This window comes from Oryzias melastigma, linkage group LG6, assembly GCF_002922805.2.
Source record: "Oryzias melastigma strain HK-1 linkage group LG6, ASM292280v2, whole genome shotgun sequence".
Taxonomy (NCBI): domain Eukaryota; kingdom Metazoa; phylum Chordata; class Actinopteri; order Beloniformes; family Adrianichthyidae; genus Oryzias; species Oryzias melastigma.
This window is the reverse complement of record NC_050517.1, coordinates 19,020,980-19,033,826: the sequence shown is the minus strand read 5'-3', so window position 1 is coordinate 19,033,826 and position 12,847 is coordinate 19,020,980. Positions and strand designations below refer to the sequence as shown.

The following is a 12,847-nucleotide window of genomic DNA, read 5'->3' as shown; positions in this document are numbered from 1 at the left end:
AACCTGCTTCTTGAAACGGGCCCCAGGAGATTAGATCTGCAAGAGGATAGATCTTCATCTCCAAGTGTTCAGCACCTTACTGGTCCATCTCTAATCTACTGACTACCAACCTTCACTCCAAACGTGAGATCCATCCACAGAAACCCCAACCACCAATCCAGGAGCTCCAACCTCAGCCTGAAATCAGACACATTATAAAAACAGGTAGACTTATGATCTGCACGCAACAAAAACGAGTCAACCGTCTGTCCTACCTCTGTGCCTACCTTGATCCGCTCCAAAAGCTCTCTGCTGACTTCAATGGCGCCCCTGAATTGATCAGTAGGTTTTCCAACTTTATGATCGCACTTGCTGTATTGGAGTCCAACAGCTAAAGCGACCCCCACCCCGACCCCACAGATCCAAAGCTTCGACTTTGACTGGTCTCTGAAAAACACCGATCGTCCCGCGATGAAGCGTCTCTGTGTCCGCGTTAGAACGCTCGGCTGCTGCAGCCTCACGCGGGCTCCTAACCTGGACCCGAGAGGAACGAAAACCGAGCATCTGCCACAGAAACGGTGCGATAAAAACACGCTGGACATTTTGGGGAAACAGCTTCGTTGTTTGGGATCAGTGGCTGCTTCGAAAATCAACTTCCTGTTTATGCCTCTGAAGACCTGAATAGTCGAACCCAGAATCATTCAACATGCGATGAAAGCTAAAGCTATGGTCCCAATAAAATAATCATAATACATTCTGGAGTATTATTAAATATTAATATTAAATAATTATAAATTAATATTAAATTAAAATGATTATTATTATTATTATTATTTTTGCTTGTATGCTTTTTTATTCTTTGGGAAAATTCAGAAAATAAACGTTGGTCTATTTTCCTGCTAAAACTTTAATCCTCAGTATAGAATACAGTATGTACAAAATAATGAAGAAAAAAAATCTTTAGTTAAAAAATAAAAATCTAATTTTAACTTTAATCTATCCATCCATCCACTCCAATGAAATCATGTTTTTGTGTCTGATTTAACAAGCTTTCAAAATTTCTTGGCATATTTAAAGAAAATTAGGCTTGAAATTGCATTTCTGATCATTTCTTTATTAACATTGTTGTGAACCAGGAGCAGACGAAAAAATGTGATTGCAAAAAGCTTATAGATGTGACGCTACTACAGTAGGTCAAGCTCCCTGCTCTGCTGATGCATCCGCTTATAGACACATCCATGTACATCTTTGTTTTTCTCCGTGCCAACACTCCCGTGGACAATCCGGAGGCAAATTTGTAATAAATTATTGCCACTCTGCAGAAACTGTCCTAAAAAAACATTTTTTTCCTAAAAAAAAAAAAATGGCATAATCATAGTAAAAAGAACACTGGGAACACTTTTACAATAGATTAAAATATGATTGGTGTAGAACTTTAAACATACTTGAATACAAGTATAACAAGGGTACTATACGCCATTTACAGTACGTGTGGTGCAAGTAGTATCTAACAAAATACTTTTTTTAGACTAAATTGGAACATTTTAGGTTTACAATATGAAAACCTAAAAAGTATATAAAAAGTCAAGTTAAAGTACACTGTCTCACTTTTAGTACTTGTGGTACACTTAAATACACTAATTTTTGCCAGGAGTAATTTTTTTCACATATGGTCTCTTACAAATTCCCAATTAGTTTCAGCTTAGCAATGCATAAAGCAACACTTAATGAGCACAAACCAAAATTAGAAAACTTTCAAAACATGCTTTTATTAATATTCTTTTTTTTAACAGTTCAGATATGTTGAACATTTGAAACCTCTACATCAAAACAAAGCTAAAACATTGCACAACCAACTGCCTGAAACGCTAATTGACAAGATGCAGACAAGTAGAACCTTGGTTTAAAAGCACATTTTGTTTCTGCTTACTGTCATGCACACAGCTGACACAGGAGCTCCAGTATACAGTAAATGCTGGCAGGCACAGGCTTTTACAGTTGATGGTTGGTCTGGATTAACCACGCTTTTAATAGCCTATATATGCACTGCAGTACAAGGAATAACACTTTGTTCTTTGGTTTGTTTGTTAATAAAGGTGGAGTTTTGTGCATTAGACAAGCTTAGATGCAAATACACAAAAGGATCTTTGCACAATGGCACATGTCATTTCAGAACAGGACATGTAAAAAAAAATACCAGAGAAAACAACTGCAAAGTCTGCAAAAGGCAGACATACAGTAAAAGTTGGCCTAAAACAAACATGGTGTTTATAAAAGAAACCAGTTGGGCTTTTAATTTACCTTAATAGGACTCACTAGTTGAATATTTTATCTGGTTGTCCCTTTTTTCCCTCTATTTATGTAAAACGTACAAAGAGGGTTTATAGTAAGCAAGGTGCAAAAACAAAAACCAACAAAAAAACAAAAACAAAATAACAATGTGTGCAGAGTCAGGCAGTAACTTCACAAGTTATTCAGTTCCATTAGAGTCTGGTCCATCATCTGATGCATATCGAGGTTCTCTTCCTTAGCTTGCGACAGTTTCTCTGTTAGAACACCAAATAAAGACATTTTAATCTCCTACAAGCATGCACAAATGAGTCAGTTAGTCAGCTTTCATTAATAATCAAACTGGTTACATAAAAGTGGTCCATGATTAATTTTTAACTCAACCAGCAGACCACTGACAAGAAAAGAAAACACAATCATGTTATGCAAGCAACCAAGCATAAATAAAATAATAATGAAAAAAAAAAAAAGATTGAGTATTTCAAATATTACATTCCTTAAAAAAGTTAAAGGTTAGCAGTTTTAAATTGGTAACCCTGGCATCATCAGCAACTAAAACTATCTTGCCGTGCATAAATATTAAAACTATTTGATATTTTGCTTAGAGTCCTAAAAATTTAACTCATTAGGAAGGGGTTTTCCCTAGTCGTTGACGGTCTTTAGGGCCAGGAAGCAAACTCAAAGAGGAAATGTAATCAGAGGAAATGGGAACAAATTAGCCGATTGATCTGAAACTTACCTGTGCTAGGATAAATCTTGAAAAAAAAGCTTCTTTAAAAAATATTTATTGTCTTATACTCTGAATAGATATTGCACTTTAATAAGTATTTGGTGTTAACCAGTAGAAAATAAGTTAGTAATAAAAAAGTATGTTTTCCAAGATCAAATAATAATGAAAAAAAAGTTTAATTTCAAACTATCTTCAGTCCCATTTTTCTGGGCTTTGAATTGCTTGAAATTTATAAGTGAAAAAAATACACTTGCAGTTTGCCATTGTGAATTTATTAATGCTTTTGACAAAATATGATCCATAATACAAAGCCGTCCAGATTTCCCAGCACCGAATGAGGCTCCTGAACTCGGACACGCGTTCCTGTACTCCAACCTCCACTTTGAACCAGTTTTCCAGATAACTATCCAGCACTAATCTCCAACATCCTTCCAGTCAGTTATCACTTTCTCAACACTACATGTCAAAGAGAGCATGCATGCTTCTTTCTCAAATACTTGGCTCAGCTTTCAGACAAGCACCTGTTGCTGCTAAAGGTTGTTTTCTGCCTATTGATACACCTCAACTCCATAGGACAAAATGTGTAGATTTAAATGACAAAAAAAAATAATAATCACAATTGGACACTTTAAGAAAGTATATGGGTATTAAGGCTGTGATGTGATGACGAAAATAAATACCAATTATCATTAACGCCAGTCAAAAAATAAGAAGACACTGAAAAGAAAAGTAAAAAGGGACAGAATAAGGAGATACGGCTTACACAGAAGGAAGGATGTTTATTTCTTACACAACGCAGAAAGTTTCTAGGACTCTGTACAAGTGATGGGATGCAACAGACATGAGGAGGAAAGAAAGGCAAAGCACAGAGGGGAGTGGACAGAAGGCCGGAGAGAGCAGACAGACGCTGCTCAGCCCGCGGGAGGCGTCTTTGATGAGGTGTAAACAATTTATCTGTGTGGAAGAGAAGAGGCACAGTAAACCAGGGAGGCTATAGAGATATGAGACGAGCACCGCAAAACACCAGAACCACAGGAATCACTGCAAAAAAAATACCAATGCATCATGAAAAATGCATTGTGTGGGACAAACGCGACCTGGAGGAAGGGAAGTGCAACTAGTGTCACGACAGAATGAATCCTCACGACAAACAAAGGCCTTTCTTCAAGATGGAAGTAGACCATATTAGTAGAGATATGAAATCTAAAGTTACAGTGAGTGGATCATTGATTGATTGAAGTGCCTCCATGACATTTCAACAATGTGCATGCTTTAAATTAGGCGTTTTACTTTAAAATTCTCACAAAAGAGATTAATTTTGAGATGAAATCAAAAATCTTTCATGTCCATGCATGACTTTAGTGCTCACAAATATTGATCCAAACAGTGACGAGTCTCAGGAGGGTAACAGAACAAAACCACACGGTTACATCCGACATCAATGTTTGCTTTTAAAACATCAAATGTCTTCAGAAATGAAGTGACAAGGCGGATGGATGTAACGTCTGAGTTTAACGAGATGTAGAGACAACGGAGGGAAAGGCGGAGGGGGGAGGGGCGTCACAGACAGGTGCAGCGGCAGGAAAAGTTACATGGAAGTCATGTCGTTGAGGGCGTGGTCCAGCTCCTCGCTGATGGCCTTGTACTTCAGTTTCTGGGAATACAACTCATCTATTGGTGTGCCAGAGGTAAGGGGAGGGAGGTGCGGTGGCGGATAGGGAGGAGTGGGTGGAGCGGGGAACGAGGAGGTGAAAGGGAAGGCATCCAGAACATTCACAGAGGAGAAAAGAGGAAGAGAAGACAGAAAAGTTGAAAACAAGGTTGGAGTGGGATACAAAGTTTCAGTGGGATTTTTTTTAGGGCTGGGTATCGATTATAATTTCCAGAGACTATTCGATTAAAAAAAACTGATTCAGATTTTTTTCGATTCTTCAATTCACTGAAATTACACATTTATACACATTTGTTTAGAAATACATTAATAATCTATATATGTTTTCAATATTTATATTAATCTGATACAGTCCACATACTGTAAAATGTGTTAGTGAAATAATGAGATTGTTAGTGTTACATGATTTCTCAGAAGGAGAAGTTCTAACAAAAATGTTCAGATCATTAACATTGTAAACATTGTAATGCCTCTCCTGGAGGGCGTTTTAGTTTGGCCACTAGGTGGCGATCACGCTATAGCGGTACACTTTATTCCAGAAGAAGACGACAGTAGGAGCAAAACAAAACGGTGGTTTAGGCCACAAATGGTTACCTTAAACAAATATTTCATTAAAGGAGTACCTGTGAGTAAATAAAAATGTTAATTTAGTCAGCAATGTATGTTTATGTCGACCGAGTGTTAGCATTAGCCATCCTATGGGTAATTATTAAACGTTAGCATCAATCTGGTGGACTTTAGCTTTATGTGCTAAATCGATTTATATTTTTATTATTCGATTATTGATCTATTGAGCTTAAATCGATTAAAATTGATTCATAGATTTTAGTCAACCCAGCCCTAGTTTTTTTTTTCTTTTTGAAGGACAGATTAAAAGAAAAGTGCCACAAATGTTTGTGCAAATTCCTCTGCACAGTCAGGAATCTGACTGGTTTTCACTGCCATTTTTGTTTGCTCTTTACCTCTTACTTTGCTTGAGGAAAAAGTTAACACCTAACTCTTCTTTTAGCGAATAAAACTAATTTTTCGCCTCTAAAAAACCCGAAGATATGATAAAATCACTAAAACAGAAAATTAATTAGTTAAATGGACCTAAGACAAAAGTAGAATTCTTCTGTTGGTACTTGGGAGTACTCACCGGAAAACAAATGTGGACCAGAAAAAAAAAAAAAAAAATCAAAGTGGAAGGAGAGAACTCTAATTACGTACCTTCCAAGTCATCAATGGTCTTCTCGAGCTTGGCTACTGATCTCTCAGCGAACTCAGCACGAGTCTCAGCCTGCAGGACACAAACAGATCTAAGTCCAGAACTTCACGAGAGCACCATCGGACCCTGCAACCCAAAAGATGCTCGTACCTCCTTCAGCTTGTCGGTGAGGACTTTGATCTCCTCCTCATATTTGTCCTCCTTCAGTGAGTACTGTGGGGCAAAAGAACAAGGCGTCACAAACACTCAAAATGAGATTTTCTGAATGTTTATGGACAAAAAACTAAAAGTTTGACTCTTCAGGTTTATGTTCCATCAAATCCTCTTTGGGGAGATGGAGGAAGTGAACAGCATGCAGAGGCCCAGAAAGCCCCACGTACCTTCTCAGCCTGGGCCTCCAGTGACTTCAGGTTGTTGGTCACAGTTTTCAACTCTTCCTCAAGCTCAGAGCATTTGCTGGTGTTTTAGACAAGAGGAAGAGGTTGCCAAGGAGGGCAATTGGGAGGGGCAACAAGGATGGATAAGCAGATACAGATCCAAAAGGACGATGGGAGGAGAGAAAGAGGGGAGAGGAAACAAAATAGATAATAACTACCAGGAATGAACAAGAAGGAAGGCCCGACATCTATAGAGGTGGCTTAACTGAGAAGGAATGTGACATTATACATAATTTAAGTGTTGATTTAACATTAATATGTGTTATTGTTGTCCTGTAATGTCAGGCAGGAGATCATTGGAATAAAAGAGGGAGAGAAGCCAGCAGAAGAAGCAAAGAAGAGGCGGCAGAACTAAAAAACTAAAAAAAATGAGTGTGTTAGTTTTGCTTTAGTACCTGGTTAACTGTGGAGCTTAGTGATTTCAGGCTTTGCTCCAAAACTCTTAGCTCCTCCTCCACTTTCCGAGCGCGCCTGTTAGTGGGCGGGGCACGCGTGTGCAAGCCAAAACCATTCAAACCGTGGTGAGCATGCAAATAATCAGCACAAAAAAGTAAGAACACAGGGCCCGCTGTCTACGCGGAAACAGTAATGTGCTCTGTGTGTTAGTGCGCAGAGCCAAAATTTGTTTTCATGCACGTGTGAGTGCTGGTTTAGGGGAAAAAAAGCAGAAAGCTCTTACCCCTCTGAAAGCTCAGCGCGCTCCTCTGTGCGCTCCAAGTCACCCTCAATGATGACCAGTTTACGAGCCACCTGAAGGTGAAGCACAACCGTGTTAAACAACAACTCGCAAAAGGTTAATATTTATAACCTTCATTTACAGGTGGAGAACACACGGAACAGTTCATTTGCCTAAAGTTGTGTGAGAACAAAAAATATGTGTAGAAACTTGCTGTGAAAGTAAAAACATAACCGTGTGAAACAACAAAAGAGAAAGTTCTTGGGAAATGGAATCGAGGAGATGCTGATTCCTCATCAGCGATTCTTGCCGGCGGCTGAAAGACTCGCCTCCTCATATTTGCGGTCGGCCTCCTCAGCGATGTGTTTGGCCTCTTTCAGCTGGATCTCCTGGATCTCCATCTTCTCCTCATCCTTCATGGCCCTGTTCTCAATGACCTTCATGCCTCTGTGAACGCAGACAGTCAGGGAATGTTAGGAATTGACTTGTGACATTCTCCTCAAAGTCAAAAAAAAAAAAAAAAACTTGTCTATTTTGCCCTTAAGGTGCATGAGTCAGAGATCATTTGTGTCGGTCTCACCCAAGGCAGGGAAAAATTTTAACCATTTAGTCAACTCAGACTGACTTACACTCCTTTTAAAAAGAGAATAATGTTCATAGGCTGAACACAGACTGGCTTAAAGTTAACTTTAACCCAGATTGGGACCAACAATAACAAATTTGAAGACAAAGAGGATAAAAACGTTCCCTCCAGAGATACGTTTTGTACTGCTAAAAGAAAAGCAAAAAATACTAAGAGGAAAAAAACAACAACATTAAAATCCTTCCACCTCTCGCTCTCATCAGCAGCCTTCTCAGCCTCCTCCAGCTTTGTCAAGGCGGTGGCCAGACGCTCCTGAGCACGATCCAACTCCTCCTCAACCAGCTGGATACGTCTGTTAAGGGAAGCGACTTCACCTTCAGCCTAGGGAGAGAAAAGTAGCAAATGAGTCGAATTCTTTAACACACAATCCGAACAAATAGCAGAAAATGTATCAAGAATCAGCCTTAATGTACCGTTTTAGGGTTGGTGGGACAATGTAATCCTACATGTTGATACACTCTTGCCTTTTTATCTTCAACCCATTTATTCATTGTGAGATATATTCTTAGGTTGTGTTATTATTTTTGGGGGGGTACATTGGTCTCATTTGAATTGTGTTTTTTTTTTCTTTTTAATGTCCTGAGTAAAAATAACCCAACAAAGTTGGTCCCTTTTAGCCCCAGCGTTTGGTTAAAACAGCCTTTTTAACTATGGAGTTTTTAGTGAACACTTACGTCACCTGCTGTTGTCACCCACGTTCCTACACATTTTGTGTTAACAATCATAGCCTATAAGGGTGTGAAAACTATGGCCATATGTGGCACGTTAAACCATTTAGTTTGATCTGCCGAACTGGAAAAAATGACATTAATAACCCTTATTAATGTTTTATTTTCCCATAGATAATGCACTACAAATAAATGTACTATTTTTCAAGTCTGGGTCATTTGTCCGATCATTCCAACACCACTTGAATGCACCATTTATCCAAGTTTGCATGTTTTCCAGAGGGACGTCAACCCATCGGTGCAATAAATTGGCATTAAAATAAGAACAAAAGCCACAGTTTACAATAAAAGTACCATAAATTTCTGTTTTATATGCACTTTCAATCAAAATTAAAAGTATGTTTTGGTCCATATTCCATCTTATTTCTTTATCTTATGAGGTACCAAAACACACCACACGTACGCGTCTGGTTCTGTCTAATTTAGAATCCATGAGTCAAAAAGTTTGCCCACCCCTGACCTAGACTCATTTCTACCAAGAGGGTAGGATGGGTCGAATGTGGTTAAATAACTCCCTGGGCAGTTAACTGTATCACAACTCTGAGAAATGTTGCTTTCAAAGTCTGAATTCATGTAGGTTTTTTCAAAAAGGTCAAAGTCTTTTTTTTCTAAAAATTTTTAAGGAATTTTGGATTAACCAAAAGTTTCAGTTTTTTTTAATCTAGCTAACGTGGAACAAATATTAATGTAGAAAAGGGTGCTTTTCATTATAAGATCTTAATTTCAAAATCAACTTTGGATTGGACGGTTTTGGGTCCAACTATAAATACATTGCGTGTGCCTGAGTGCTGCAGTAGAATGAAGTGAAAATAGCACAGGAAATTTCTATTTAGTGCGACTTAAAGCCACTTCTGCTTTCTGTTGTGTGCTCAGCAGCTGGGTAACTAACTACCATAAAACAAATCTACATAAACCAGAAAACAGCAGCGTCCTGGCCTCCTTCTCTTCTCTGCAGCTCCTGCTAAAGTATGCACAGGAGCAAAGTGCAGATTCACCTGTATTGTGACACAGTTTAACACGCAAACTTTTCAGAGGCGCGTGCGCAGACTTTTTTTTCTCCTTTCTGCTACACACTCGGTCTTTTGCAGCTCTGAAAATGACTGTCCTTATAAGGACAAAGCGCAAAAGCTCGACAGCACTGTTGGAACCGAAAATGTTGCCACATTTAAACTCCCACTTCCTGGTGTTTCAAAATGACAAAAAAGAGAGAGAGATTGGTGCTGCGTTGACCGCAAACCCCGAGTTTTGTAAAGCGGGTTGACGGAGGGACCGTTACAAGCATCAGTGAGGAGATGAGGCAACACGGCGGTCCGACCAGTACTGAACCGCTCCTCCATCAGCGGCCTAGCACCAACACACACACCTACACACTCGGTTTGTAAAAAATAAAAAAATCATCAGAAACTGAAGCGACACCCGGTAAAGCTCGGATTTCCGAGCCGTGATGCATTTGAAAAAAAAAAAAAAAATGTCACCTGCTGTCGCTCAGACTAATCAATACGAACAAGAGCGTAAATCAGTTTTTGTCGCAAATATAGTAAATAATTAAACACTCTTACATGTTCCCTGGCTTTTCTGTACTCGAGCAGCTCCTTCTGTAATCTCTCGGCTCTTTCTTCAGCTCCGTCCGCCTGCTCTTGCAAAGATCTGATCTTTCGTTTGACGGCATCCAGCGAACCAATTCCAGCCATTGTGTACAACAATACTAAATATATAAATAAATAAATACATAAAAAAATCCTATACACCGACGAGCGCTAAACTGCAGTCTATTTCTGAGAATTTCAAAGGAAGAAACGGAATGACGTCCTTGATGGTGCAGAAAGCTGCGCGTTCAGATTTGACAGTGCACGCTTTCTGGAGACGCGCTGAGCAATGCCAGCTTCTTTTTAAATCCAGGAAGTGCAGCCGATTTCACCTAAAACTATAAAAGTGTGTCTTTTGAAAACAACATATTTGACTACACTTCTTAAAAAGGTGGCACGCTGTAACATAAATTAATAAAATAAAGGTAGACTATATTGATTCAGTGCAACAATACTGCTTTTTAAAAACACACCCAGCTTGATTGACTCAACGGCGCTACACCGCCCTCTGCTGGTCAACATTTAGCATTACAGTTCTTTTTTTTTTTTTTTTTTTTTTCAAACAGCTGACATCTTCCCTGAACCCACTAATTACAGGCTGCAAGTTTGGAACCACATCTAAGATGTATGAAAAGTACAATAAAATAACAACAATTAAACTCATTGAAATTTCTGTATATTTTGACCCTAAAAGTGGAGGATTTAATTTTATAAGCCTATTAGGAATAAAAGTCCTCTCAAGTAAACTCACAGGACTCTGACAGACTTTGGCCCGACAACATCTTTGTAATCCAATTAAGAGATTATTACAAGGGTTCTTCCCCCCCTGTAGACACTGCAACCTGATTGACTTTTGGAGTAAACATCTCCGTTTAAATACAAAAAATCAAACTTTGCCATGAATAAGGCTCTGGTTGTTTTGTCCCCACCCTTTAAAAGCTCAAATTAAAATTCTTTACATAGCCACATATTTATCTAAATGAGGGGTAAAAGCTAAACTTATTTTACTTTATTGTCTATTTAAAAAGAAAGCTTTTTGAGACATCTTGATAGGAAACTACTATTTTTTCCTCCCTGTGGGAGAAAAAGTGCAGCACGCTAATGTGAGCTCTAACTTGACCATATAAAGGAGTGGGCTATATTTATCCTGGCGCTGACTGTCGGAGTTCTGAGGAAGTGCGCACATTAGACTATACCAGCTATAGGATATAGATAAACTACTACAGATCCTTGATCTTTACTTTGGGAAGCAAATTAGGTTTGAGAAAGTTGAACATTTTGGCCGTGGATGAACAAAATATGCAGAATTATTTAGGTTTTTAGATTTTAAACATGACTTTCTTAGTGCTGGATCTAAAGTGATTGAGCATGTGACTTTAAAACACACGAAACGACAGTTTAACAGCAAATAATCAAGTATAATTTTATGATTTTCTTTAAGGATAAAGTGTTTTTTCAAGTTGCAATGCTGTAAAAACACACTTTATCCTAGAAATGGCTGATAAAGTCAGCTTGAGTTGTTGAAATCCACTTCTTAGGTGTGAAACTGTCGTTTAGATGAAAAGGTGAAAAGGTGAGGCAGCGTGATGGAAGGGGGGGGTGCCACGATGAATCCCATCCATACTCACATCGGTGGCTTTCTTCTCAGCCAGCTCAAGTTTCTCCTGGGCATCTTTAAGAGCCTCGGAGTACTTGTCCAGCTCATCTTCTGTTCCTTTTAGCTTCTTCTGCAGGGCCACCAAATCGTCCTCCAGCTGGTTTTTGTGTCAGGATAGTTTCAGGGTGGGGTGGGGGGGTGATGGGAGTGGCGTGAAGGCACAAGTGCGCGTTTGGAGCAGAGACGCAGAAGACAGGACAGGACAGGGGCAAAGACAGAAAGAAGAGAGAAGTTAGGGAAGCTCATGCACTCGAGAGTCCGATACCTTGGTTGCAGTCTCCTCTGCACTCAGCAGCTTTTCCTCTGCAGTTTGGAGCTCCTCAAACACTTTATCTCTCTCGTCTTCTGTAGTACGCATTTTCTTTTCCATCTCTCTCATATCGTCCTCTAACTACACATGCATGCAAGAGAGTTCAAACAAAATACTAGTTTTTACATGATTTTAGCATCTTTTTCTATTTTTACATCACTGGTCTTGAAACTGTTCCAAAAATAAACCGCATGTTTAATTTGATCCATATTTGGGTGCCAATCCACTTAACTTTTTTAGACTTTTTTTTACATTTTCCATCAAAGAAAAATGAAAGAACTGCAGACCTGTTTGCTTCTGTCCTCTGCTGCTTTCTTGTCTGACTCAGCCTGCTCAGCTCTGTCCAAGGCATTCTCCTTGTCGAGCTTGAGCATCTGCATCTTCTTCTTGATGGCATCCATGGTCGCTTATTTGCTGTTCAGCAGCACCGACTAAAACGTCCAAGAGGGAGGAGAGGAAGAGGAGCAGGTCCGGGGCGTCTGTGCCGCAGTGAAGGCTGGGCTGGAGTGCGAGCTCTGTCTGGCTCTGCCCTGTCAAATATGTCCTTTCAAGGGGAGGAGGGGAGACTTGGATTCCTGTGGACATCCAATACCTTCTGGAAGGAGGCGTGTGTGGGTGCTCGCTGGGTTTTTTTTAAGGAGCTGCTTCAGGATTCGCAGTTCCCAAACATTTAGGACTTTGATCCGCCTTTATATGGGGGCCTGTCACACCTCCCACCTCAAAGCTTTAAAGTGCTTCACTAACAGTTTGAGCAAACCTTTCACCAACTTTTGTTTGAGCGGGCACGAGCTGCTTCTTGAAGGAGAAAGGAAGTGTGCTCCTGTAATTCAGAGCTGCTCAACTGAGCAACACATTTTAGTGTCTGGAGAGCCATATAAAATAAAAGTGGGACACAACTGTAAACATATCACTTTCCCAAACCTCTCTAGCCAA

General features: G+C 39.5%; 2 protein-coding genes and 1 long non-coding RNA gene across 15 annotated transcripts in view; 1 reads left to right on the top strand and 2 right to left on the bottom strand.

Annotated features, from left to right (window-relative positions):
* The window catches only part of lactb (lactamase, beta), a 5,230-nt gene extending 4,523 nt beyond the window's left edge, over positions 1–707 (bottom strand). The window contains exons 1-2 of one of the 2 annotated variants that reach the window (XM_024280939.2): positions 255–707; positions 111–177 (exon numbers count right to left, since the gene is read on the bottom strand). In XM_024280939.2, coding sequence (XP_024136707.1) covers positions 111–177; positions 255–680 — 493 coding nt within the window. In that variant the 5' untranslated portion in view covers positions 681–707. The remainder of the gene's footprint in view (positions 1–110; positions 178–254) is intronic. The other variant, XM_024280940.2, reaches the window with a different exon arrangement.
* A 1,016-nt stretch (positions 708–1,723) lies between these two features.
* On the bottom strand, positions 1,724–12,492 carry tpm1 (tropomyosin 1 (alpha)). 12 transcript variants are annotated; one of them, XM_024280945.2, is made up of 10 exons: positions 12,202–12,450; positions 11,576–11,701; positions 7,821–7,954; positions 7,320–7,437; positions 6,994–7,064; positions 6,710–6,785; positions 6,028–6,090; positions 5,880–5,949; positions 4,591–4,669; positions 3,255–3,952 (listed from the first exon to the last, which is right to left on the bottom strand). In XM_024280945.2, exons 1-10 carry the CDS (start codon positions 12,313–12,315, stop codon positions 3,949–3,951), a joined length of 855 nt encoding a protein of 284 aa, XP_024136713.1. In that variant the 5' UTR covers positions 12,316–12,450; the 3' UTR covers positions 3,255–3,948. The 12 variants fall into 12 exon arrangements, with proteins under 12 accessions (XP_024136711.1, XP_024136716.1, XP_024136721.1 ...); XM_024280944.2 differs by lacking the exons at positions 6,710–6,785; positions 11,576–11,701 and adding exons at positions 6,258–6,333; positions 11,870–11,995 and having other exon boundaries at positions 12,202–12,443; XM_024280941.2 differs by lacking the exon at positions 6,710–6,785 and adding an exon at positions 6,258–6,333 and having other exon boundaries at positions 3,758–3,952; positions 12,202–12,492.
* Positions 6,333–7,797, top strand: LOC118598860. Its single transcript, XR_004948043.1, has 2 exons — positions 6,333–6,510; positions 6,600–7,797. It is a non-coding gene; the product is annotated as an uncharacterized LOC118598860 (long non-coding RNA).
* Positions 12,493–12,847: the final 355 nt, after the last annotated feature.